We start from the raw sequence: 27,857 nt of genomic DNA on the forward strand, positions 1-27,857 counted from the left end.
CCTGCTTAAAGCTGATATTTTCCAGGACACACCACTGTAAATAATGTATTTATATTTGTAAATGTCAAAGTTTAGTGTTTAGTGAATTAAAATTAGCTGGTTGAAAAGGGCTAAAAGCAGTACATTAAAATGCATCAGATGAAACTGGGTTAATGCCTTACTCACATCGTCCTTGCTGGTTTTAGTTGCCAGGACATGAGCTCACCTCATGTCATATCATTTGGAGAAGGACCTGCTCTAGCTGTTTCTCAAATTTTGGACCGTGTGTTTCTTGGTGTTAGGTTGTGCAAATTTGATGAATACAGTGCTACAGATGACACTAGCTCGTTGTCTTTAACAACTGTTAGTTTTGCTCTGCTCACCATTCTTTTGATAGAAATTTGTTAACAGCTGACTTCCCTCAGTTGCTTTATTTCTTATGATTTTGCTTTCTAAGAGAAAGACATGAGTCACAGTGCACATCAGCAGTTGTCGGCTAGAATAAATTCATAACACCTAAAAGCCTGTCCAGCTCCGGATGGACTAAACCAATCTGGGTAAAAATGAGTGTCTCCATTACTTTTTGGAATTAAAGTTCATTCACACGACTGATTTATTGAGGAAATTTCATTATGACACTAATTACTTTGAAATGAAAAATGAAAACAAAACCAAATTTTTCATTCTAGGCTTGCAAGGGCCCTTCCCACCATTGGGGCCCTGGGTAGTCAGTTCCACTTTTTTCGCCACTTTAAAGTTCCTGGTTATGAAGGCTTGAAATGTGGTGAGTGAGGGAGCAGATGTAAGTGTGAGACTGCACAGTTAGATCCTGGAAAAAACTCCTTTCTGGCACTGAGAGGGATCAAAATTGACATATTTAAAAACATTTATTCAGTATGACCCGAAACAAGTGACTAGTTAGAAACTTCACTGATGGACATAACAACCTAAGGTTCTCATTGACACCACTATGATCACCAGCTGTCCAGTAAAGCACAAGGAGATGATCAGCTTTAAATTTGATATGGTTTTTGCTTTCCATGCGCAGTTTTCGGCTCTTTTTCTTGCTTGTCTTTTGCCCCGTCTCCCTCTTCAACCGGTCGCGGCAGATGGCCCCACCCCTCCCTGAGCCTGGTTCTGCCGGAGGTTTCTTCCTGTTAAAAGGGAGTTTTTCCTTCCCACTGTCACCAAAGTGCTTGCTCATAGGGGGTCATGTGATTGTTGGGTTTTTCTCCATATGTATTATTGTAGGGTCTACCTTACAGTATAAAGCACCTTGAGGCGACTGTTGTTGGGATTTGGCGCTGTATAAATAACATTGAATTAAAATTAATTGAATTAAGACTTACTGCAGGATTGTTGTCAACAGTATGTTGTACACATGCAACATTTTTTTGTAATCTTGGTTTTTATGTATTATCCACTGATTATTAAAGAAGATTTAGCATGTGTTGAGTGGAAGAGAACCTCAGTACCTCTGACCCTCCTTCACTGTAGTCCAAAGACTACCATGACACAAAGTTCTCCTGAAAAGCTGCAAGCCAGCAGCTTCTTGGCTACAGACTCAAAGCTTCACACACTGTTACCCATGCTTCATACTTTTGACTGTATAAGCACCTTATCTTTGTTCCCATCTAATCTGCTGTTTGGAGAGCATCCCTGAGCCCCGTGTTCATTACCCACTGTCCTTAACTCAGCTCTCCTGCAGCCCCTGTGTCAGCACATCTTGCACACCATGCTATTAAAAGGGATTTATGAATCGGCAGTTTATTGATCACTTCCCTGATCATCCAACCGGTGTGGCTGCACTTCAGTACCTCAGCTCATCGTACACAAACGCCTTCCATGAATCCATCAGCATATGCATGAACACCACTGCTCACAATCTTTTTAATATTAACTTCAGGTTTTTCCAGAGCTAGGCAGATTCTTAAGCTGAGAACTGGCAGGGATAAGAAACTGGTAATCAATCATGACCAAGTAAATCCCTTTTGTCTTTTTTCACTGCTCTTCTTTGTCACCTGAACTGACAGTCTGGGGAATGAGGGCAGCATACAGATTCATAAATACATAGGAACCTAAGGCTCCTGAAACAAGGCCAGAGAAAAGGTCTGCGCTCCCAATTGCTACTCGATAGTTTGATTTGAATCCACTGAGGTGTTGTACACAGGCAAGATTAAACAAACTATTTTTATAAACACTTATGGGCCCGGCTGTACAACACAGAGACCGCTCTCCATAGCATCACTCTGTTATCACAAGCAGCCTGAATTCCACAGAGATTACAAACTTTAAATTAGCTATGATTTTTGCTTTTTATGGACACAGTTGCAAAACTGTTTGACTGCACCATGAATTTTGGTGATTTAACTTGCACAGAAGGTGCATTTCAGGGAACGAGCAGCAATTACAAAAACATCTGGATTAGAGTTTGGAAGGAAACAACAATATTAGCCTTGTGAGATCCTTAATGCTGTTAACATTAATAAGGATCTAGTTGCACTGACATATGATAATCACCTGCTGTTTTGCCCATGTCCTCATTGCAGTAACCATCCACAGTAATGGAAACATACTTGACTGAAATAATACTTCTGCATGAATCAATAATGAAATGACTGAATGAGGAACTTACGCCGGCTTCAAGTAACAAAGTAGCTACAGACAGTCAGTATAAGGCTTTGATTCTCTCTTGGCCAACAAATTCTTAGATCGTTTGAAACCTTGGGGTTTATGTCTGTGGAAGTTCTCAGTCATTCAGGTCATGATAGTATAAGCGCTTGGAAAGAAAGCGAATGGACTTCTTTAAGTTTCTTGAAGACGTTTCACCTTTCGTCCGAGCAGCTTTTTCCATTCTAAAACCAAATGGTGGAGAGTCCCTGGTATATAAGGGAGCTGTCCTTAACAGGGTCATTAACCCATACTGATCATGTGCCTCACCACATGCACCAGGGTCATCAATCACCTGAGAGGTGAAATGTCTTGAAGAAAATACAGTCGGTCCTTAGACTTTGGGGTTTAGGTATTTAAAACATGCAGAACACTAAAAATAAATCGACATGATCGGGGATTCTAAATGTTTCAAAGTAAGTCAGTGGATCTAGATAAGATGCAAGGGAGCCCCATCCTTAGACAGAAAGCTGTGAGGGAGCAGAGCTGTACTGATGCTGGACACCACTGAGGGTCATCCTTTTGACAGCTGGGCTGAAAAACTGTTGACCCATTGATGTATATATAGTTCATGTTACTGGCACTTTCACTCCAAGGCAGAGGGTAAAAAAGGAAGTGAGTGGAATAAAAAGAATATAGAGATGAGTGGGCAGGAGAGAGCAGCAACAACAGGGGTATAAATAAACATGCTTGCTGAGGAAAGAGCTGGATGTAGTGGAGATGATGCGAGGCAGACCTCCTGTCTAATGCAGCACTGCCTTCTTGTTACGTCAGCCTGAGTCTTTCTGTCCTTCCCTCAGTAAATTTTAGTATCACACACAAACACAGAGCACGAGGAGGACATGGCGTCGGGTCAGTGTGTAAAATCATGGTCAGGTTCTAGTTTACAGAGTTAGCAGACTGAAAATGGCCAGCTACGTTACCAGATCAGCCCTGGAAGTTTGGATGAATTAGCTGAGGTTTAACACCGTATGTTGTTATGTGAGATAGCTTCTGTGTTGGCTTATACGCTGCATTTAGCTAACATCAGCTAGAAGAAAGACGGGTCAGAAAACTAAAACTGTTGTCACAATGAAACAACTAAATAAAGTTCTCTAAAACAGCTCATACAGCCTGTTAGGAGGAGATGTTGTGTCATAAAGAACCATTACATACATGTGAAACAGCAAAAAAGAAGCTCTTTAGAGGTCAACATCTTAATAAAAGTATGTGTGACTGCTTCATAGATGGAGTACTGAATGGCTGTACTTATTTCCCATCTTGTGAATACATGCAGTATTTTGAAAGTCTTATCTGTCAGAAACACACCACCAGTACCATAAACTTCTGTGGGCTTTAAAGGGGCTTTCCGCTGTTTCCACTTACAAGTCAAAGTGTGAGGAAAGGTTTCAGCAGGTGCTGTGTGCTGTAATCATCTGCCCTCAGAAGAACAGCATGGGGCGGTTAAAAAAACAAAACAGTGGCAAACACTGTCTCTTTATGCTTCACATGTGGAGTATGAGGGGATAACCGTGTGTACTAGAAGAATAAGACAGTTAAAAGCCACTTTCATTTTCTCTGTGATGTCCCTTCACACACTATCAGATGCTGTATAGACTGTACAAATGAGAAATCGTGAGAAGTAAGATATAAGATCATCTTTACTGTCACTGCTGCAGGAGCAACGAAAAACTGTTCAGCCGCATAAATCCAAAATGTAAAACAATAACAATATAATATAGTGCAAAGTGGAGTCAGTGGAGTGTACACTACCTGCTCTACTACAGTTACAATGTTCACCAGGTCCACCACGGACATGTTTCTGAGAAATCACTGGCACTCCAAAGACAACTCGAAGGACAATGAACGTCTGTTTGCATTTATCGAATAGCGAGAAACATAACCCTAAGTTAATATTCATTAATACAGCAGCGATACAATGATTAGAGGACTATGCATCAGCTTTGAGATTACAGGTTGTTCTTCTATTCAAGGTGAGAGGACAACACTGTGAACCAATAAACGCATATCAGTGATCTTCAGTGAAACATTCGTACCAGTATTATAAATATATTCCTCTAATCTATTCACGCTGCACAGCTGTGCACAGCTGTGGCAGTTTCACTCACATGACGTTGCATATTTCTCCTGTTTGGACAACAAAATAAAGGCTGGCAAATAGGGCTGGGCCATATTATACTGTTCACAGTAATACCGGTACAATGATAGGCAATGATAAGAAAATGAAATGCATGCGCAGTGCCTTTGTTTTCATACACACATGGCCGAAAAAGCACGGCGGCAACGGAGAATGAGAAGGGGGAAAGTGGATTGTTGAGTGAAACGGATGAACCAGAATTGGTTTGTAAAAATGGTGCCACTTCAGTGATGTGGAACTGGTTTGGTGTTTGTCCGTCAGATACACAACAAAGCACTTTTTTTTATGTAGAACATGCAAGCGGGCCTCGTTATTGCCGTATTTGTCGGACTAAGGTGCTTGTAAATCTGGGAGTAACCTGGGTCCTAAACTCCGTCACTTGAGGTCCCAAAGTCAAACGAACACTGCAGCATCACTGAGAGTTACAAACTGTCTAAATTCTTTCATCTTTAATAAAACGATCAGCATTGCTGCTCTACCAGGTGTAACTATTAAGTTTAACATCCAGGCATCAATGAAAACCGAATTTATTACATTTAACGGAGTTAGAAGTTAGCACCAAGTTAGCAGGAAGTTAGCTCGCTAGTTTCCACCTAAACATGATATAGCATGTTCTGACTGAGAGATTTCTGAAACATTCAAACGTACAGCTCTGCTATCACTTCCAACATAAATGAAGACAGAAAACTAAACAGCAGTGACGTTTGTAGGGTTACTGAAGTTGGGCTAGCTGGTATATAATGATGTGCTACGTGATCGCTAGCGACACAGCTATGTTAGCATAACATAAACACAGTGAAGCTGGAGGATGAAGGCTAACACTTTCCCACTCGATAAAAGTTAACGTGAGGGTTCCTGATGGTTAGGGACAAATGCACTCGCATGGCAGGATGCTGTAAACGGACCAAACTTCAGTCAGGAGAACAACTGAGATAATCCATCCACAATACCAGGTTAGTCATTAATATACTGCAACAACATGGGAATAGAGCAGCTGTGATGGAATACAGCATTAATGAATCAATGGTACAGAAGTGGAGGAAGCAAGAAGTTGAATAAAGTTTGATTTATCTGACTGTTTTGTTTCGCTTAATCTGCCTTATAATCCCGTGCACCTTATGGTCCGAAAAATACATATTTGACTTTTTTATTTGGCACACTGCAGTTTAATGTTGCAAAGCATCTCTTTTTAACTTCAGTGGATATTATACATGGTTATGCTGAGGATATGTCAGCCCATTTCTACTGGAAATGCCTTTTGGTTAAACTGTCAGCAAGGAATTTGCATTTGCACTGTTAAATTTTTATATAGCTTTAATGCACATAAAAAACAGCTGCTTGTTTATGTGAAAATAAATGGATGGGGTTTTTTTGCGCTAGTAAAGTTGTGGAGTTTTGTCTGGCAAAAATTATATAGTCAGTTAAATCGTTATCGTAAATTTTCAAATATATATCGTGATATATATATTTGGTCATATCGCTCTGCTCTACTGGCAAACATCACTTGTTGCTATAGAATACTCTAAGCTCTGCGAACCATGGATGGTCGTGCTGACAGAATAGGCTGTTGACAACGAAACAAGTTTCATTCCATCTTGAACTATAGCCTTGATTAATGTGATTAGTCACCTGTGTTTATTTATTATTACATATTAACATGGCTGCTGTAAAACAGATCTATTGGCTGATCACAGATGTACTGCTGACATGCAGTGATATGAAAACGTTTCTTTGCTTTACTGAAGGAAAAAGTTGAATTTATTTGGGTCATAGACTATGGATCATGAAAATGAAACAAACAAAAACATTACTATTCTAGTCAATCTGTGATTATATTGCAGGTTGGTAACACAGCAGAAACATCAAATATATTATCCTGGTTGAGGGATAAACCTATTCTAACCTATTCTTAGTGAAACAATAAGTCAAATGATTAAGGTCATTGTTTTACGGTTAAATAGATGACAAAGTAAATGAATCTGTTTGTCAAAGACTGCACTGTGAAATAACAGGGTTACATTAAATATATTCCTTTCAGTTTCTCTTTATGTGCACTTTGCCTCTCTGTACCAGTAAATTAAAACAAAAGTCTATGTGAATGATGCAACTCAAATGTGGCTATTCTGGGGTTTTTGGCCTTTAAGTGCTTGTCTTCATGCAGCAGGAGGTACATTGAGGCACAATGGGGCAGAGACTGCAGGATCGGCACCTGTCCAGCTGACACCTGCCTATTTATTGAATAAGATGGCGAGGAGGTGCAGAATCTCTGCAGGAAGAAGAGGCTCAGACATTTACAAAGTATACTGATGTGGGGTTTGGTCACGTTACCATGCTACTGTGGAAAAAAACTATCTTGCTATTGCAAATGTCAGAAGATTTCAAGAAAAGTTAACCTGCCTAAGCTGAATGACAGAATGAGGCATGTTTTATGAAATACTTTGTGATTTCAAGTAGAGCAGCAAGTCCACTGCCCATTACAGTGTGACTAAAATCATTGGAAAGTGTTCTGAATGGTGGAGACCATTTACACCCAAACTACAAAAATGTTACAAGTTTGTTCAGGAGAAACAGAGTAATATAGCTCTTTATCCCACTGTGGTTGCTCTTTCTAGGTGCAAAGTTCTTCATGTAGGCCAGCTTTAAACACTGAGCGGTTAGCAGCTGCTAATCCCAGTGACTAAAGTCTCAGCCAGCCAGCACTTCTAACTAGAGATTTTAGGAAATACATTGTTACAAAGTACCCCAAGTCTGCAGTCAGAACTATGTTGTATATGGAGATATTTAAATATTTTCAGTCAGGTAATTAGTTTTGCTGTTGAACACAACCAAATGCCAGGATGCAAATAGTCAGTGAAACGTATAAAAGCAGCACTCCACACAGAATTCAAGGTCTGTGAGAAATCAGCTGCATTCAGAACAAAGGTTACAAAGTCTAATGTTAGTTTGTCCAGTAGTTCTTCAGCTTGAAGCCCAGCCACATGAAACCTTATGTGATATCTCACAGGAATCCAGCTGCTTTGTAAGTATATGGTACTAGGCTAACGATATAAATTTCTGGTACTATGAAACCCTTTTTGTGAACGACATGACTAACAATCAATCAAGTCATGTCAATAATAATAATAATAATAATATGTAACTTTATATGTAATTGCAGCACAAACTTGCTCTGACTCTTCACTTTGAAGCCTTAACATTAGTGTTTTGGCTTCTGCTTGATTTTGGATCCAGAAGTTCCCATATTTACACCAGAAGGTGGTAAAGCACCAAGTTATCAGCTAACAGTCACAAGAACAGTCCAAATCCTTCTAAAAATGAGACAGTTATGACTTTATCATGGTGGAGATTACAAATTATACAAAATCACCGTTGGAGTCAACCACTTCAAGAAGAGGACATGAGATGATACCTTAAACTTCCAGATGTATATTCCATCACAGTCTCAGATCAAGAGTCTGCTGGATAACCTAAGAGTGTGGAGAAACTCTTCGTCCTATGGACATTTTACAGTGTAAAGGTCAGCAGGAAACCTAATCCGAGCTTCACAACACCTTTTTACAAACCTGTCGCTGACGTCACGTCCATGCAGTTAATCACCAAAACACATCTGCTGCTGTATTCAGATGAAGGCACAGATTAAGAAAGCAGGTTAAGTAGCTGATAGCTTATCTCTTCAAGGAAGATTTCTGCTAACCTGGACTGACTTGACCACAGAACTGAGCCCCTGTGATGTGTAATCATCTGGAACCTCATGCTGACCTGTTAAACAGTTCTCCAGTAAGACACAATATTATCAATCTTGGGAGCAGAGAGTGTGTAGGATTTAGATCGCCGTGTCCTTACGCATGAATAATGACAGCAAGGATGGAAAAAGATAACTGTCAGGGACTGGTCTCTTTCTGCAGGGGTTTCTGTTCCAGCTCCAATCTGGCTTTAGGTCTTTGCAGAAAACAGATGAGCAACAAATCCATCCTTCTTTGCAGATGGAACACATTCAATCCCAGAGCAGGAGAGGCCTCCTGCTGATGGTCCAGACCACAGTACTGACTGCGGTAGTGCTACGACATATGTAAACAGATATGTGCTGTAAAAAAAAAAAAAAAACTGATCACAAACTGACCACAAAACCTTTATCTATCTATTGTGAGTGAATGCTAACAAGTACAGCCCGCTCTATCATCCTCAACCAAAATGCTCATAAATATTATCACTGCACAATGAGTCTTTTTTATTTAGGAGTCAAGCTCATAAACGAAAGCTCAAATGACCTCAAATCAAAGTCATCATTAACTAAACCTGTGATTTTCTTCAAAGGTGCCCCTTAATAACTCTATTTGTTGAAAAATACATGCCAACAGTACCCAGACTGTTCAAAATCTAAGACAGGATATCCTGAGTAAATACACCAAACACCAGCAGTGTGGCCCAAACAGCTGTACTTTGAGCCTTTGGAGTAAGTATGGTCCCCAAAAACAAAAACTAGAACTACTTTTTCCTTTTCAGGGCCACATTTTGCAGTAACAACTGGAATCAAGCACATGTGATAACTGTCACTGAGTCTTTTACAGCTCTGTGAAGGAATTCTGGCCCATTCATCTTTGCAGAATTGTTGCAATTCAGCCACACAGGAGGGTTTTTGAGCATGAACCGCCTTTTTAAGGTCACAGCATCTAAATCGGATTCATGTCCAAAGCCTTCATTTTCTTTTTCTTAAGCCAATCATAGGTGGACTTGCTGATGTATTTTGGATCGTTGTCTTGCTGAGGAACCCAAACGCACTTCAGCTTGAGGTCACGAACAGATGGACGGACATAGACGGCAAGTCTTTCACGTCCTGAGGCAACAAAGCAGACCCCACACACACACTAACACCATCCTGTTTTTTTGTTGGTATGATGCTCCTTTTCTGAAATGCTGTGTTAGTTTTATGCCAGACACCGGACACACCTTCCAAAAAGTTCAGCTTTTGTCTCATCAGTTCACAGACGAGGCTTTATGATCCTTTTGCTGAGCAGTGGTTTTCGTCTTGGAACGCAGCCACGCATGCCATTTTTGGCCTGACTCTCTTTGTCATGGTGCAGTCATGAACACTGAGGCAAGTGAGGTCTACAGTTTGGAAGATGTTCTGGGGTCTTTTGTGAACTCTTGGATGAGTCATCACTGCACTCTTGGGGTAATTTTGGTGGGCAAGCCACCCCTGGGTGGGTTCACCACTGTTCCATGTTTTTGGCATTTGTAGATAATGGCTCCCATTGTGGTTCACTGGAGTCCCACAGCTTTAGAAATGACTTTGTAACCTTTTCAGTAATGAATCCTACTACTACTTCATTAGATCTGTGTAGTTTCTACATGAATCTAACCTGGTGGGATACAATGTCTAAATCTAAGCAGGTAGTGAAAGCCACAGTTCAAAACACACAGGTCCTGATGGGAGGCATTTCAGGGTCTCCTGGCTGAAGGTCTTGTTGTCCTAAAGAGGACATCCCTCTTAGAGCTGGGCGATATAAGATTTTTTCATATCACGATATGTTTTTTTCATTTCAGGCGATAACGATATATATCACGATATAAGCCAAATAACTATATTTGTAAGATTTAAATGTGCCGTTGCTCACAAGTAAAATGTGAAATAATTAGCAGCTTGTTTTAATTAAAATATTTATTTCCCATAATAAGTTCAACAGGGTAGATGTACTTAAGGAACATGAGACTTCAGTTTCAGATAAAGGCAAATATTGTAAACTACACAAAAGGCAGCCGCTAAAGCGTTTAAGTTTCAAAATAGAACAAACAAAACAGACTAAATTGTCAATTCCACTTAGAAACAAAATTTTAATTCTAAAAATAAATCTTAGGTCGTTTTACAGAAGAACAGACAAAATTGACTAACTTTTGTCAATATCAAATAAACTGAGAACTAAAAGGAAATTCTCAGGCTACGTCCACACGTACACGGGTATTTTTGAAAACGGAGATTTTCCGTTTTCGTTTTAAAAAATAATCCCGTCCACACGTAAACGCAGAAATGAAGGAAAACGCTGCTAGGAACATGCCAAAGCAACAGGTGGCGATATATTCCTAACCGTGTAGAAATGTTGGCCAATCAGAAGTCTAGAAGCCTCGGTAGGAAATAGTAAACAAAGATGGGGCATAGAAACAGAACCGAGTCGTATGTGTGGAGGGACAGTAACTGTGTGTGTATATGTAAGCATTTAAACACTGCAGAGAGGACAATTAACAGTAACAGTATTGTAGAAATTCATTTCACCGAAACAATAACGTGGCGCACAGTGTGACGTCAAAAAAGGCGCACACCTTTGACGCTGCGTTTTCTCCGTTTTTCTTGTCCACACGTAAATGCAAAAACGGAGTTTTCGAAAATATCCACCCTGGCAGGCGTTTTTAGAAATCTCCGTTTTCAGTGACTGAAAACGCCGTTTACGTGTGGACGAAAGGTGCAAACGCATAGAAAAATCTGCGTTTTCAAAAATACCCGGGTACGTGTGGACGTAGCATCAATCTCTCCTTGTTGTATAGCTTAGCTTTTCAAACAGTTTTAACAGTTACTTTAGTCTGACAAAAGCCGAATGACGAATTAGCGCTTTCAGTCAGAGATTGAGCATGCACCGTTTTATTGTATTTCCAGACTTGCTTTCGGCACAATTTACAGTGCGCGCTACTCTGTTTTTTGTCAGACTTGAAATAGCCGAAATACCTTCACACTACGGAGCTTCTGTGGCCCTTCCGTTTGACAAGCTCTCCAGCATTGGAACCATCATCTGTTTTTTCTTCGGTAACCTTCGCTCACGCTCTCGGTTGATTTTTCTCTAGTCGGCAAACTCATTTCCTTCATTACCTGGGCGGCCCGGCTGCAAAAACAAATACACATGTGCGCCTTGGCGCTTGTGCTGTACGTAACAAGTCATGTGACGTGACGCTGCGGCTGTGATTGGTTCGGCTCTGCGCTACTTAATTTGGATTGGCTGTTCTTTTTTTTTTTTTAAGAGGACAAGAGAGATGAGGCCTATCGCAATAGTTTAATTTTTCTATCGAGAAAAAGTTATTTCGCAATACATATCGTTATCGTTTTATCGCCCAGCTCTAATCCCTCTGCAGCTAATGATGTCCCAGCCAGTGCATCAGGCCACTGACACTAAAGGAGACTTTGTGTACAACAGGACACAGGAGGCTTCTGTCAACACTAATCATTGCTAGTTCCCAGAATAAGAATGTGATGTCCTATCAGAGGGATTTCTTCATGTAACCTATTTACAGACAGAGTCAGCAGCATTGTGAGTGGATATAAGCTGGATCGTAAGCACATCTGAAAATATTAAGTAAACTTGAAATGAAATGACTTCATTAGGAATCACCAAACATCAAAGTACAGTATAAAGAATCTTAGATTGATTGAAAGCACCTGAGCCCGCCTCACAGTCACCATGGCAACCTCTGACTGATGTCATGTTTAGCTTCTCTGAATTTTAACTACAAACAAATCAAAAAACACTTTGTATCACATTTTATAACCACTGATCTTACCAGCCAGAATTTGACTAAAGTGACTCTCAGTGTTGCACAGGAGCGCAGAGATACTGCACTGTTTAACCAAAGGTCAAACAGGGACAAATGCTGCATGTGCTGTTTGCAGTCGGGCCTGGTGTAATAATCCACCTGCTTCACTTTAGCACTTGTTGTGGATTCACTGCTACAAAGTCATCCCTGCTCTACTTTATATCTAGAAAGACTTCCAAAGTTTCTTCTTTAAAATATTGTAAAAATCACCCTGTGTTGATGTGTGGAGAACTGACTAATGTGTTTTGCGGTTGTCACACCAAATTTAAAAGACAAAGTGAATCAGTTATCGTAACAATGCCGCAGAGGTGAGACTGGCTCTTTTTGCAGGGGTCTTTTTGTTTTTGCAGACATACAAATGCACTGTCTGTGCACTGTGGACAGTAGCTGGCATTTCTATTATTGTAAAGAGACGCGTAGAGAAGCAAAGAATTTACAACCCCGTGCAATATTTAAGACCTTTGACCCCACTATAATTGCTTTTCACTGGGATACAGGAAGAAGCAAGAGAATAGCCGAGTTGGAGATGGGATATCTTTGATTGCCCACATAAAAGTCTCTCAAAGGTCCTAAAATCCAATTTCTCCACCTGGTCACAGGCCAGTCAGTATCTGCATGAAACTAGAGTTTGGTACAATTCAGAACTGTGCCTCTCTGCTGCCAAGCATTTTATCAAACTGATTGAGAGTTATAGCCACACTATAATCAATAGGTGGTCATTTCCTTCATGAGTTTACAGCTTGCACATAGTGACAGAAATATAGACGCCTCAAACAATACACGTTCACACTACAACTATGTCAGTATGTCTCTGGACACACTGAGTGCAACCACTTTCAGCAATAAGGTGTCTTTCTCTAATTTGATATAATCTCGAGTTCTGAACAGCCTTACTGCTCACAAGCGAGTGTACACCAAGCGCCAGTCCTAAGCCCGGATAAATGGGAAGGGTTGTGCCAGTAAGGGTATAAAATAATGGCCAGTGCGGATCATAAAGAATGACATTTCCACATTGGAATAGTTTGAGCCCAGGTTTACAACAACCATCTCTGGTGCTGTTGGTTTACAGGTTAACGGTGGAAACTTTGCTACTGTTGGCAGACAGAGAAGGGATAGGGGATATTCTGGCCAAAGGATACTGAAGATGCAGCTACGAGACAGGAGGATAAGAGGAAGACCACAGAGGACGTTCATGAATGTAGTAAGGAAGGATGTTCAGAGGTTTAGCGTGACAGAAGAGGATGCTAGGGACAGGGTGAGATGGAGACAGCTGATCCGGTCTGAAGAGAACAGCCAAAAGAAGAAGAAGGAGGAGTAGCAGCAGCCTAATGTCTACGATGGTGTGGAACAACTGTCTAGAACTGCTGTAGAGATGGACCATGCTCCAAACTACACAATACCTGGTGGGTTCTTTCTCCGTCTTTGCTGCTTCAGGAACTCTTACACACAAGAAGGGAACCTGAAGCCATGCACATATAAACTCCCTCCTGTATAAAGTCTGTGTCGACCAACAATGGACCTGAGCTAAGAACAACAACAAAAAAAACCAACACTAAAAGGAGTATTGCAAAAGGCCGGCCCTTTAAATTTCAATTCAATTCAATTCAATTTTATTTATAAGGTGGTAAAATCACACCAATAGTCACATCAAGGCAGGTTATATTGTAAGACTCAACAATACAGAGAAAATCTGACGACAAATCAGACGAGCCCCTACGAGCAAACACTTGGTGAAAGTGGGATGGAAACCCTTTGAACAGGACCAGGTTCAGGGTGGGGCAGCCGTCTGCTGCAATAGCTCTAATAGACAGGATAATAGTTTATAATGACTGATAACATCACCCTGCCAATAAACCTGTTGGGCTCTAAAAGTTAACAATGTTAATGCTCAGGATACTCCAACGGGTAATGCTAATGCTATTAAGGTGAAGTAAAACTCCAAGGACAAGGTACCTGACTGAACATGGTGCTAAAGCGCCCGTGCTGGTGGTGACAGAGGATGAGGGGCATGTTGTGGGGACAAGAGAATACACCTAATACATCAAAACAAAATCACTGATACATGTTAGTGAAGTGACAAGGAATAGGAACAGGAGCTTTGTAGTTGGAGGAGAATGACAGAGGAAAAAAATGGGCGATGAAATCCATGTAGGTCACAAGTAGTATCTCATATTTCATGGCTCTGTGTAGCTAAAATATGAATATTGTTATTTTTTACTCCCATAAAATCTGTATCTGCATCAGCACCAAAATGCCACAAACCAGCGCATTAAATGCCATTCTGACAGATGCTGCTGGTGTGTCAGATATGAACGTGTTCTTTGACAGCAAACGTTTGCAGAAACCTTTGTTTTTGACCACCCCCTCTGTGGTTTAACGCTCTGTCGTCATCTCTTTATTTTAATGTTTTGTTCTGCTTGTGTATTTTATTTATTCATTATATAGGAGGAAATTAAGTAAATGCAAGTTTGGTAATCAAAGGTAACTTTGGCCATAACTGACTCAACCATTTATCTGAGGGAAAACAACCACAGCCATGATGCTAGTTTGAAGGTACTCTGCATATTGTTAAATGAAATGTGTGTAAATGTGTGTGAGGTATCCTGTTTGATGAAAACAGCCACTTGAATACATTTAAATGAAGTATATGAACAAATTTACAAACTGATGTCAGGAAAATAAAAAAGCTCAATTTGTAAAGATAATGAGTTTGTTATATATTATTCATGTATCAGCTGTTTAGTCATTTTATGGCAAAATGGATTCTGTCGTTTAATTTTGGTATTGTTTTTGAGTTGAAAAGAATAAAAAGATAATTCACATTAAACATACGAGTCATTAAATGTACCAGTGTTGTGTACTAAGCACAGATTAATTTAAGAGTTTTCGAGCAAATGGTGTATTAGGTTGTAACTGTAACATATATTTAAAGAGTTACAGTGAAAGGAAACACCTGCAAGTGGTAGTATAAACAGAGTTTCACATTTTACTATTACAGAAAGGTCCGTTAATGGAACAGAAAACATGTTAAAGTTAAAGGGAATATCCGTAAGCAGCACAGACGATACATACTGCCAATCTACAGAATTTTCTGTTTTATCATTTACAGAAAAGTCTATACTCCTAGCAGAAAGTTACAGGATTCTTTGGGAAATACTTTGTAAAAACAAAGATTTTTTCTTTTCTTTTTTTTTTTTTTTTTTACAGTGAGGATTTGAATATATACCTGACTCGGCCTTACAGAAGCTGTCAGTCAGTAGTTGTGCAGTGGTTTGTGAAAAATGACCAGTGCTCGTTGGAATTAAAGGATTTTTATTGAGAACCTTACATGCACTGGATAGTTCTGTGCCAAATCATATCATCTGTGACAATATACATTTTTTAAATAGTATAAAAATGTCAAATTATTATGTCATATGGCTTTACACTCCATAGTACCCTCAACAACAGCACAAGCCTGGGCATGTCTGAGAGCCAAGTATCAGCCTCTGATGATGACTCAGTACCTAAAGGGAGCGAGCAACAACCTCCAGCAAAGCCCAGCACTTTGCAAAACATGCAAAGCATTCTACCTTTAGGTGGAAACAACAAACGTGTTTGACCACTTCAGGCAAAAACACAATGATGAGTAAAACCAGGATACGAAGGAGATGCTAGCAGCTGGTGATATGCAACCAAAATGTAAACAAATGACCAAACACCGCTGGAACCCTGGCTAGCTGCGCTCCATATCACAGGAAGAGCAAAGGGTGGATGGAAATGACTGACAAACAGGGCTTTAAGCAGCTGGTTAAGAAGCTTCACCCAAGACACAACATCCCAGGTAAAAACTCATTTTCAGTGTTATTATGAGACAATATTGTGCAGATCCTGCAAAATTACAAGTTTATCTTATTTTAGCTATTGTTAAATGTTAAGCAGTGTCACTACTAATAATAGTAATGATGCTACTGCTGCTGGCACCTGGTTCAATCAGACTCAAACTTCACATTACAAGTGTCACTAAAAGTAGCTTATTGGGAAAAAAGGATGCACATAAAGGCTGCTCCCTGGAAGCATCAATAAAACATGAGCTTCCACTGAGACCAGACTGGAATATGCAATTTTGCTGGTAGGTGTGTCAGCTGGGACCCACTCTAATCTCTTTTCCACAAGTACCTCCTCAGCTGTTATGGTCGCTTTCCATTATAACTGAGTAGCTGCTCTGTGTGCGTGGGGTCATTATAGCTATGTGTCCAAAAGCCTGTGACATCATTTGTATGCAACACAAACACAAAACGATGGAGGAGGCCGAGGCGATGGTATACCTGCTGCTTGGACCACGGTGTTGACTTTTTGCAGCTGTTTCCCTCGTTGCCGGGTTTCAAAAATGGCGGTTCTGTTTTCTGTAAAGGAGTCGCTCTCGTGAATCTTCGACTTGCGCTGCGTACTGGCCAATCAGTGGCATGCAGTCTCTTGAGGTCACATTTTTATCAACTTGGAACCCCAGCTGAGTAGGCTGGTACTGCCACCTAATGCAAACCCCGAAAAAACTGAGTCGAGCTGAGCAGAGCAGGTACTAGTGAAAAAAAGAGTATACGTGGCAGCTTTTATCTGCTTGCTTGGATTGGCAGAAAGAGGCTCGATTATTGACTGATCCCACTGTGAGGGTGACCATCTTTAAAGGTTTTAATGTCAAAATGCTGCGTGGTATTTGTAATCCAGAGCAGGAAACAGCCACTTAAATTCACAAACTATTATACCACACAATCTGGAAGGAAAAACCAACACAGGTCACTGTGCACAGCAAAATGTGAAACAAGGTATTCACAAAGTGCAATTCCATACAACATCTAGGCAATGTAGTACTCTAGTCCTCACCCCGATGGCTTTTAGGGGTGAATATGCTATTCAGGCAAATGCCAATTAGCAAAGATCTTATGAATGCAGCATGCTAACCAAGACTGACAGCATTATCAAATTTAATTTCTAATGTCCAATCTCACCCACTGGCCCAACAGTGACATTCCAAAATACAGGGGCCAAAACCATGGGCTATGTCCATCTTTTATATACAGTCTATGGTTCTGACACTAGGAAACAAACACATCCGTTTGTCCATTTGAGACAAACACAGAATGAATGCGTTATGCTGCTCGTCAGACCATTGTAGAAGTTATTTAAAGCTCTCTTTCTCATTTGCATTACATTTCTGTCAGCGTTGCATACTCTTCAGCAAAAACACTCCTTCACACAGTTTTTGGCTTGAATGTGGCAAAGCTGCTCTGCTGCATATCCACCAGCCTGTTCTTTAAATGAAGATCCAGCACCTTTAATAAAGCCATCACGCCACCTGCTAACAAGTTTAAATGTGTGTGTATGTATGTGCACACTACTGATGCATGCATGTGGCCATCATAGAAGGATACTGAACGAGCCAAGTTAATTATTACGCTCCTGTCTGCTGACTCACACTCGCATTAACAACCTGTGCACACAACCTGCCACATGTGTGCGTGGTGCTCTGTGCATGAATGTGTTTGTTTTAGTAAACACGCTCACATGCACTCGCATACAGCGCCAAAATAATAAAGACTAAAGGTACTACGAAAAATGTGCTTTTACGTATAAAATCTGGTTCGGTAAATGTTCGGTTCACAGGTTTTACAGATACTGTACTGTTTGTTTCACTCCTCCCGCGCACAGACAAATTCAAGTAGGAAGTTGGTGGGAAGGCGGGTTGGCTAAGACTCATTTAAAATGAGCCAAGCCTGTGCAGAAAGCAGTGATCACCACAGTGTGCGTGCTGTTTTTCTTTCTCTTTGACATTCTCCTATTTTGAATGAAAAGCTGCGAGTCCAAATAAATCAGTTCAAATTCTCTGATACATGAACATGTTCTCCCCGTGGATAATAATGAGGGAGTTCTTTAAAAGGTGTTCAATCTACTCTGGTGATGTAGGTCTGATTGCTGCTCTGAATGAATTGCAGGTAAACACCACAGCATGTTTTGCAAAGCCTGCATGCCATCCACTCATGCAACAATCACCTCCTCTTTCCTAATAACTGAAATATAGAGAAAACGATCACAGTCTGAACCACTGATGCAGACACAGTTGGTAGGAGGTGTAGGTAGGGGTGGTGATATAGCCTCCAAGTTCTTTCACAATCACCAGCTTGCTGGCATATCCTCCTGGTTGGGCCTGACAGCGATTCCACCTCAAAGGATGAAACAAGTTTCCATCTTTAACATGAACAATTTTCTTCCATATTTTGCACAAATCTTTGTGCTTTGTTGGAGGTTCTTGGAGTAGTTTAATAATTCATCAGAGCCACTGCTGACTGACATGCATGGGCTTGTCTGCTATCTGTCTGTTTGTGTTTGTCCATCCCAGAGAACATAAACGCATGGTCGCTATGTAATTAATATATTGATAAGAAACTTTTATATCATGTAAAAGTTTATATTCAGCATTATGGATGTGATGATATGGAACAGCGCTAACTTGCAGTAGAAATTTCAATGCGGACACGACAGGTTTCAGATAAGTGTTTCTCTGCTTCCTGCCATTAAATCTCCAAGGCTTTGCAACACTACAGGAAGGATGTGTACGATTCTTCCAGAAGATATTCCTCCATTTGGTCTTTTCATGAAGAGCACTGTCAAACACAATGACCCAAAACTTCCTGATTCAGTTCATTCAGTACCCTGGCATTATGATTCACAGCATTTCCATTGACAGCACATTGGTCAATGGATGGAGGGACTCGGAGCGGCGTCCTGTCTTGAGGCTAAAGCTTAGAATGGTGAGACACACTGGCCCTAATGGTTGGGGTGCTATGTGTCAAACGTTGAGGGAGTCTCATGTAAAAAGATATGCTTCTTATATTACTACGAATGTGTGATGTGAAGTTACAGTGTTTTAGCTCTTGGTTTATTTGATAATAGGGCTGGGAGATATGACCCAAAATTCATGTCTCGATATTTTTTAGCTGGATGGCGATATAAGATATATATCTCGATATTTTTTAAAGCCATAAAATAAGAACAAAAAGAGAGTTCTTAGTCAAAGCTGTGTCCCAGATGTCACACAGGCACTTTTATTAACATACAGCATAGATGTACATGAAAAAAACTACTCAAAAATAAATTATGAGCATTTATTAAATAATGATGCTCTATGAATAAAAGAAAACAATGATGTTTTTGTGCATAACAAAGAGCTCACAATTGTGCAGTCAAAATGTAAACTAACAGACGCTGAGCATAATAACAAAGACAGATTTCACAGCTGCTCTGTTCCCAACTTCTACTGCGTGACTGACAGCCTGGAGTTTGAAATCCGCTTCGTAACCATGGCCGTTTTTCAATATGCGTACTTGTGCGTACTTGCGTTCTCGTGTACTCGTGATACGTCATCAGTCGGAGACCAAGTACTGTTCCAATTCGAAGTACGCATCAAACCGAGAACGCGAAAAAGTCCCGGATGTGTTCTCGCTCCGCCCGTTTTATCGAGCATGCATCGGTGGTGACTTGTGTGGACTTGGTACAGCTAAATATCCCAGAATGCATTTCGTCCGAAACTCAGACAAAGGCCGTTTCTCAATTCTCAAGTACGTGAGTACGTACTCGCATTCTCGCCAGTACGTACTCGCCGAGAATGCGAGTACGTACTCACATACTTGAGAATTGAGAAACGGCAATTGTCTCTGAACAGGAGCCATTTATGGTCCTTATACACACACAGTACGGTAATATTACGTTGAAGCACAGTACGTATCACTCCGCGAGGCTCCTCGGTAGCCGTAATGCTCCGACAATCCATCAAGCGGTGCAGCTCCGTAGCTTAGCAAAGTCGTACTAAAACATTTTTGACAGATTGCTGAGCGCTGTGTATCACATAAAATCGGTTGGCGGTCATCAAGCACAACCAGAATTCATACAAAAGGCGCGCAGTCAACTTTTGAGAGAATGAAAGGATTTCAGGCCGTGCATGGCGTTAGCGTGGCTAGCTCGTTAGCGTGGTTAGCTCGTTAACACGTTGACGCCGTCCAGCCCCACGCACGGGGCGATGCACAGTAACTCATTAACGGAGATTTGCCGTATCCATCTTGTTGCTGCCTGCAGGTGAAGCGATGGGGGAGGAGGGGGAGTTGTGTTCAGTGAAGGAGAGGCGAGGTCGAGTAACGTTGCGTAAAGACAAAAGTGGACGAAAGAGAGGCAAACTTGCGGCTCCGCAACTATGATTATAACATAACATAGACTATATCGATATAAAGGATATTGTCACATCTTATATCTTGTATAAAAATATATCGATATTTTTAAAAAACTCGCTATATCGCCCAGTCCTATTTGATAATAATTTATGCATATAGATATTTTTCATACCTTGTAAACATTTGATAGCTCCACGTCGCTAACACAGATTAGCAACTTAAAGAAGATGGAAATGTATAATCTGTGAACTCTTTCCTCGTATTTATCTGTTTAATGCAGACTTTTACAACTCTAACATTATTATTATTGTTCATGTTTAGATGCACAATCATCCATCATGTTATCCACCTGCTGCTGACAGTCCCAGATAAATTCTTGGATCCAGTGTTTAAAAACAGCCTCGACCATAACTGCTGTCTTTTTAAATATTACTGCAACAAACTTTTAATATGCTGATAATGTGATTACTAACTCTATTATTAAACAGATTAAATAATAATTCAATAATATTATTATTAAATGGAGTCTGATAGGTGGAACCACCATGTGGATGGATCAGCTGACAGCAGATTTACCAGCATTAGTGTAAATGTCAATGATAAATGCCAAGAGTGTGAAGTACAGAAATGCCAGAGTCAAGCTTTCAGACAGTAACGTGTCCACAGGAGGGGTTTGTTTTCTGACACTGTAAAATTCTGTTGCTCAGTTTTTCCTCTTTCAAATCAAATAAAAACATTGATTTATATTAAAGGCTGTTATAATCAGATTGTTTAAAGTGAGCCTGATCATTTCCACCTCCACATTTTTTTACTTGGACTACACTAAAGCGCTTGGCCTTTAGTCTGAAACAGCAGGATTGTTACTGACCAGTCCAGATCCAAAATACACACTGTACCTTTGTACTGGTAGCAGTGTAAGCATTCTCTAGATGTTGGAGTGCAGATTTATTTAATTCAGTTTTATTTATATACTGCCAAATCAAAACAAGGGTCACCTCAAGGCACTTTATACTGTAAGGTAAAGACTCTACAATGATACTGAGTAAATGCCCCAAACATGCCCACCTCCGAACAACAAGCACCTGGGGACAGCGGGAAGAAAAAACTCCCTTTTAACAGGAAGAAACTTCCAGAAGAACCAGACTCAGGGAGGGGCGGGGCCATCTGCTGTGATCAGTTGAGGGTGAGGGGAATAAACAGGACAAAAGACACACTGTGGAAAAGCGTCCGAGATGAATAATAATGATAAAATGCAAAGTGGTATATAAACACAGAGAGTGGAAAGCAGCGGCTGCACGTGGATCAAACGGTATGAAACCAAAGAAATGTTGGCATGCTTCAGCTTCTACAAACTGTCAGGGTCCAACAAGTTGCAGTGTTGTTTTTGCCCTCCAGGGCTCAGCGCTCATTACGTGACTCACCGGCCGAATCATCTGAACATTTCTGAGCAGCACACCACAAACATCTATTTCAAAGACAGGATCTATTTTGACTGTTAAACATACAGAGGGCATTTCACACACCTTCACAGCACCTGAACTTAACATGCATTTATCTGCTTATATCACTGACGTTAAACTTTCCGGCTCTCAGTGTCAACGTCGAGCTGTGACCACGTTATTATTTCCTCCTTGGCCTTTTTCAGTCCTACATTTCTGACCTCACACACAGAAGACGACAAGCCCACATGTAGTGAGTAGTCCTGAGGCAGAGGTCTTTTATCAGAGCATTTGCAGCTGGAGCCCCCGGGCCTGCCTGAGGACACGAGACCGGCTGAGTCTAGGACTTCTTTTAAATCTTTTCTTAAAAGGTACTTTTATCAGACAACTAGGGATGGGTATTGATAAGATTTTCACGATTCCGATTCCATTTTAACGATTCCTGTTTAACGATTCGATTCTTTATCGATTCTTTTAAAAAAGGAGAACACTAAGGTCGATTAGCTTAGAACTTTGTTTTATATCTTCTCTTTGAACAAGATAGAAATTTAGGAGTAACATGGCCTTACAAACCCAACAGTGAGATCTTAAGAGATCCACAGCCTACGGCTCTTCAATGGGGTGTCACAGGGTCCCCGGGGAAAATTGTAAACGTAAAATAATAAAATAAATATTCTTCTGTAGCAATAAGAAAGTATAACATAAATTATTCTGTAGCAATTACACAAGAATATCCAGTAATGTCCCTGCCTACAATTAAACACATTCACTTACCGGAAATCGGGGCATCTGCTGTGGCAAATGGGTGCAAGCCTTTGACCACAAACTTAGTCACTGCTCGGTGACATTCGTCTATCCTGGACTGAAAGGAGACGCTAACGGTAGACTGCAGCGAGAACTGCCAGCCAGACTCTGTCTGTCTCATCATGGTCACCTAAATGCACAGTAACGGCAGGTTTTGTAATAAAGCAGATCGCGCTAACATAATATGCACTGTTAGTTGATTATTTACCTGCCGCATTAACGGGAGAGGACGTGCAAACGTTACCGCTGCTGCTGGGTTGAGATTCACGAGTCCGGAGCGGAATTAAAAACACGACATTCATTTAAGGTCATCGCGTGTTTTGTGAGCAAATGCTTTTGCATATTCGTAGTGTTTCCTCCTTTAAATGAAATATCTACTTTGCAAGTATTGCAAGTTGCCCTGTTGTCATCTGTTCTCGTAAAGTATAACCAAACTTTTGAGCATTTGAGCCGCTTAGGCGCCCTGCCAGGTAAATGACGCTCCACAACGTGGTGACGTCATTCGGGGCGACTGGAATCGATACGGGAATCGTTTGCAAAAATGACAAACGATTCCAAGGAATTGAAACAGTGGGAACCGGTTCTCAACAAGAACCGGTTTTCGATACCCATCCCTACAGACAGCTGAATGATTTTATTTTACTTGAGGTTATTTTCGCCTGGATTGGTTTGATCTGTCTTAACATCTTCTGATTCTGTGAGCGTGCTATTATCACTTCAGCTATAGATTATAAAATGATCAGATCAAGGCATAAAACCTGCCACTGTTCTGACAGACAGCATACACAACAGCAAACGCTAGTAAATAAATATAAAAATGATGCCTTCTGGAAACTGTCCAGCCTGAACCGCCTGCTGCTAAATGCTCTCCAGGAGAAGGGCAATGCATCTCAAATGGCTCTATTGTCTTCCCCGAATGAACTCAGCGTTTCTGTCTTCCTTCTGTGAACAGACACAAGCACACACACTCACTGTGCTCGTGCTGGATGATCTGCTGCGCCATGTGAATCGTTTTCACCGAGAGCATCACCCAGCCGACCCTCACCTGCACTGACAATCAGCTCCCTGACCGACTCCCTCTGTGCCACATGCCGAGCTGTGTATCTGACCTCTGCCCCAGTTCCCCGATCAACCTCGGGTCACGAAGCATTAGAGCGTTTGTAGATTAGTCACTACAGCCCTCACAGCAGATCAATGAAACCAAGAAGAGAGCATTCACAAGGAGGCTCGCGCTGTTTATCTTAGCACTTGGCTCAAATGAGTCATCATCATCACACATTATTTGTTATTAAAGCCAGCAGGAGCCGCTCACTCAGGGGCCAGCATCTTCATCGCTGTCTGTGTCTAATTCATACAGCTGCTTTGAAGCTAAGCTATGGATCGCCTTTTGATCATTTCAACTGGTATTTTCTACTATCACTGTAACTAAGTCGAGCTTAGAATAAGGCGCTGTTTTACCTCATAAAAACATTAACACTGACACTGTTCAGAGAACTGCAGTCAGCTTTCTGACTTGTGCTCAGTCAAAACTGTGACACAAACACGAGACTGTTCACAAACATATTTGGCAGTAAAGATACAGCTGGGTGACCAACTTCCTCCATGTTGGCCCTTACGTTTGATGTGTGCCACAGATCACATTAACTAGTCTTAACAAGTCATTTGGCAAGCTGGTCAGATCAGCACAGACAGTTTAGAAGGTGAACGTAGAAACAGAAATGCCAAAAATCAGCATTTTTTTAATGGCCACACAGTCAAATACCTGCAGCTTAACAACACTTCTGGGAAAACAGTGGTTGGCCGTGACCTTTGTAAACACTTTCCAGAGTCTTAGACTTTGATTTTGTATCATTCTGAATAAAACATCAAGTCCACGTTGTAAATTTTTTGTAGAGCTGGGCAGAGCATAAACGAGTAAATAAATAACTGCAATCACGGGCATAACTTTATGGCTATAACAAATGTTAGGCAAATATGTTTATGGTTTGTGTGTCTGTGTGCTTCATGTGTCTGACAGAAAGAGATTCTAAGAAGACACCCAATGTATCAGAATACTGAAATGGTATCGCTCTTAAAACTCCTGTATTAGTCTGGCCCTACCATCGCCAGTATAAAAGAGCTTTAACCAGCATTCCCAACCCCTATCCAAAAGACCCATGACTGACATGTTATTAGCCAATAAATGTCCATCCCTCCCTCCTCACATGGCAAAAGCAAAAGCAGCTTTAGGCTTCTGCTGACGGTTTCTAATGTTAGCTGATAAAGTCATTTGTTTAGTTGGCAGGTTTCACATTCACAGGTACCACTGACAATACTGGGTAACGACTTGTGATGGATAATGAGCCCATCTTTGATCATTCTCCTTCCTCACTCTAATGATGACCACTTAATGTTCCACCTGACCATAACTTTTGCTCATCGCATATTTACTCTAACTGGAATCAAACCTTTTAATGCATCTTTTTCATTCATTACAAAAATTCAATACTGAAGACTCAACAGTAACACCCGAGAAACAGTATGTAACATCTGCGCAGCTCAATTAAGGTCATCATTTATTATGATTAGGCCAAAATACTGCTCCTGTCACTTGTAATTGAAAGATAATTGCGCAGAGGCTTTACCAAGACAGATGCGGGCATTTATTTGAGTCTTGCTTCTAGAGGGACTGCAAAAGAAACCAACCATCCATCCATCCATCCATCCATTCGCTTCCGCTTATCCTTTCCAGGGTCGCGGGGGGCGCTGGAGCCTATCCCAGCTGTCATAGGGCGAGAGGCGGGGTACACCCTGGACAGGTCGCCAGTCTGTCGGAGGGCCAACACACAGGGACAGACAACCATTCACGCTCACATTCACTCACACATTCACACCTAGTGACAATTTGGATTATCCAATTAACCTATCCCCACAAGCTGCATGTCTTTGGACGGTGGGAGGAAGCCGGAGTACCCGGAGGGAACCCACGCAAACACGGGGAGAACATGCAAACTCCACACAGAAAGACCCTGGCCTGATGGTGGAATTGAACTCAGGACCTTCTTGCTGTGCGGCAACAGTGCTAACCACCATGCCACCGTGCTGCAAAAGAAACCAACATGTTTTATTTAAGCTTCACATTCATTTAAACCTGCTCCACTCCGTCAAACATCACTGTCACGTTTAGTCTGATCATTTTTCTTGGAAGGAGCTGACCCCTGGTTTTCTTTAATCTTGTAAAGTTTAGATGAGGTAACGAACACGGTGTGTGTTCACCGGTGATCCGGTGACTGTATCTGCGATCACATGACTCTTCCTCGGATTGAGGAGCACCTTGGTATAACGCTAACCGACCTACATCAGTTATGCTTCGTGTCGTACCAGCTGACTGTAATACTACGTTTCTAGGAATCAATGAACCCTGTTTGATTACCACTGCCCCCGTCCTAACCTCTCCGCCGTACCCTGCTGTAAACAGCCGTGCGTCAGCGTCACCACAGCAGCGGAGCGGCTCTGCGCTCTTACCTCCGAACAGATGAGGCGAAAGGTGTGCTGGTAACGATCCAATCAATAGCCGGGGAACTTCTTGCCCTCCGCCCGAGCGCTCCCTGTCCGCCGCCTCCTCCGGGCTGCTGCCGCCGGACTCCGGGGAGCTGTAGCCCCCGCCGCTGTTGGGAATGTTAATGCCAGAGTGGGGTCTTAAACTCGAGCCCCCAACAGACCTGGCCCTGGCTCCGATCTGCTGGCTGGTGCTGGGTCCGGAGGCTCCGGACGCACCGTGGTACCTCGCCCCCGGGCGGCAGTCCTGCCAGCGCTGCTACCGGACGTGCTGGAGGGCAGGTCCGAGCCGGAGTAGGCTCTGGTCCGTCCGTTAGCAGCTGGGTTAGCAGTGGGGCTGCTCTGCTTTGCCCCCATGTTAACCTCTACTGATTCGGCTTTGAAATATTAACGAGGCGCTGTGCGAGCTCACTGCGGGACAGTACGCCAGATTTCCGCCCGAGGCAGATGGCTTTACAGGACACACGTCCTGGAAGAAGAGAAAAGCACACCAAACTCCGCGTCGCTACGATACCATCGAGAATCGACAACTGCCAGTTGGTGAAAAGTTAAAGCGGCCGCGCGTGACCAAAGCTGAGGATGTGCGGAAAAGTTTAGCAGACGTCACCATTGTATTCCGTCAGTAACGGTTCTAGAGGCTGGGCTGCAGGTGAGAACGTGGGTCCTTCCTTGTGTGCTGAGCCGCTCCTGGTGACCCGCTGTGCTCCGGCCGCTGGGTCGTCCTCAGTACCCCCTCCGCCATGGCTCCCGAGCCGCGTGAAGCAGTGAAGAGTGGCGCTCCTCACACCCCCCTGCCTCACAACACATTGCTCAGTAGAAGGAAGTGATGGAGGAGATAGTCCTGCACTGAACCGTTTTAGCGGCGGCGGCGGCGGCAAGGAGACTTGCTGCGCAGGCTAGCTGCCAAGCTAGGTAGGCTCACGGGGACTTCCGCCCAGAAGTTTCAAAATAAAGCCTTTGAGGAGTTTAAATTCCCACTGCACAGCACAGAGCCCCACTAGGCACCAAAGCCTCCTTAGCAGTAGTTTTATGTTATTAAATAACTGTTTTACAAAGTGGCAATTTATGCATTTATATAAGTAAGCATAAGTAATAATATACATTTCAAGTATCTCAAACAAAAGTACTTCTTATTCAGCACTCTGTTGTTGATTTTATATGCTGTATATACTTCTGAGTTATCTGTAACACTATAGACTCATACAGAGTGTATCAAAAAGAATCATCCGATGTCAAGAGGTGCTTGCATACAGAACATACAATGTTCGCCAGCGCTCGATGTATCCCCCTCTGGACACACAGCATATGTCCAAACTTACAACTTTTGAGAGCATATCTGGAGTCACTGCAGCCACCGCTGTTGTAATGCTACCTACCGGCAACCACGTGAAACTCACAAATCCCCTCTTTCTCAAAGAACGATTTATCAGTGGAATTAAAGTTAAAGTTATATTTCACAGCTGGTCCTATCCATCCTCATCTCTTGGTTTTGGACAAACTAACAGGAACTCACTAGAA

General features: G+C 41.8%; 1 protein-coding gene across 1 annotated transcript in view; it reads right to left on the minus strand.

The window, feature by feature from the left end:
• The window catches only part of znrf2b (zinc and ring finger 2b), a 50,695-nt gene extending 22,968 nt beyond the window's left edge, over positions 1-27,727 (minus strand). Inside the window, 2 exon segments of the mRNA XM_005472374.4 lie at positions 26,307-26,574; positions 26,577-27,727. Coding sequence (XP_005472431.2) covers positions 26,307-26,574; positions 26,577-26,696 — 388 coding nt within the window. The 5' untranslated portion in view covers positions 26,697-27,727.
• Between the last annotated feature and the right edge of the window lie 130 nt (positions 27,728-27,857).

This window comes from Oreochromis niloticus, linkage group LG11, assembly GCF_001858045.2.
Source record: "Oreochromis niloticus isolate F11D_XX linkage group LG11, O_niloticus_UMD_NMBU, whole genome shotgun sequence".
In the NCBI taxonomy this organism is placed as follows: domain Eukaryota; kingdom Metazoa; phylum Chordata; class Actinopteri; order Cichliformes; family Cichlidae; genus Oreochromis; species Oreochromis niloticus.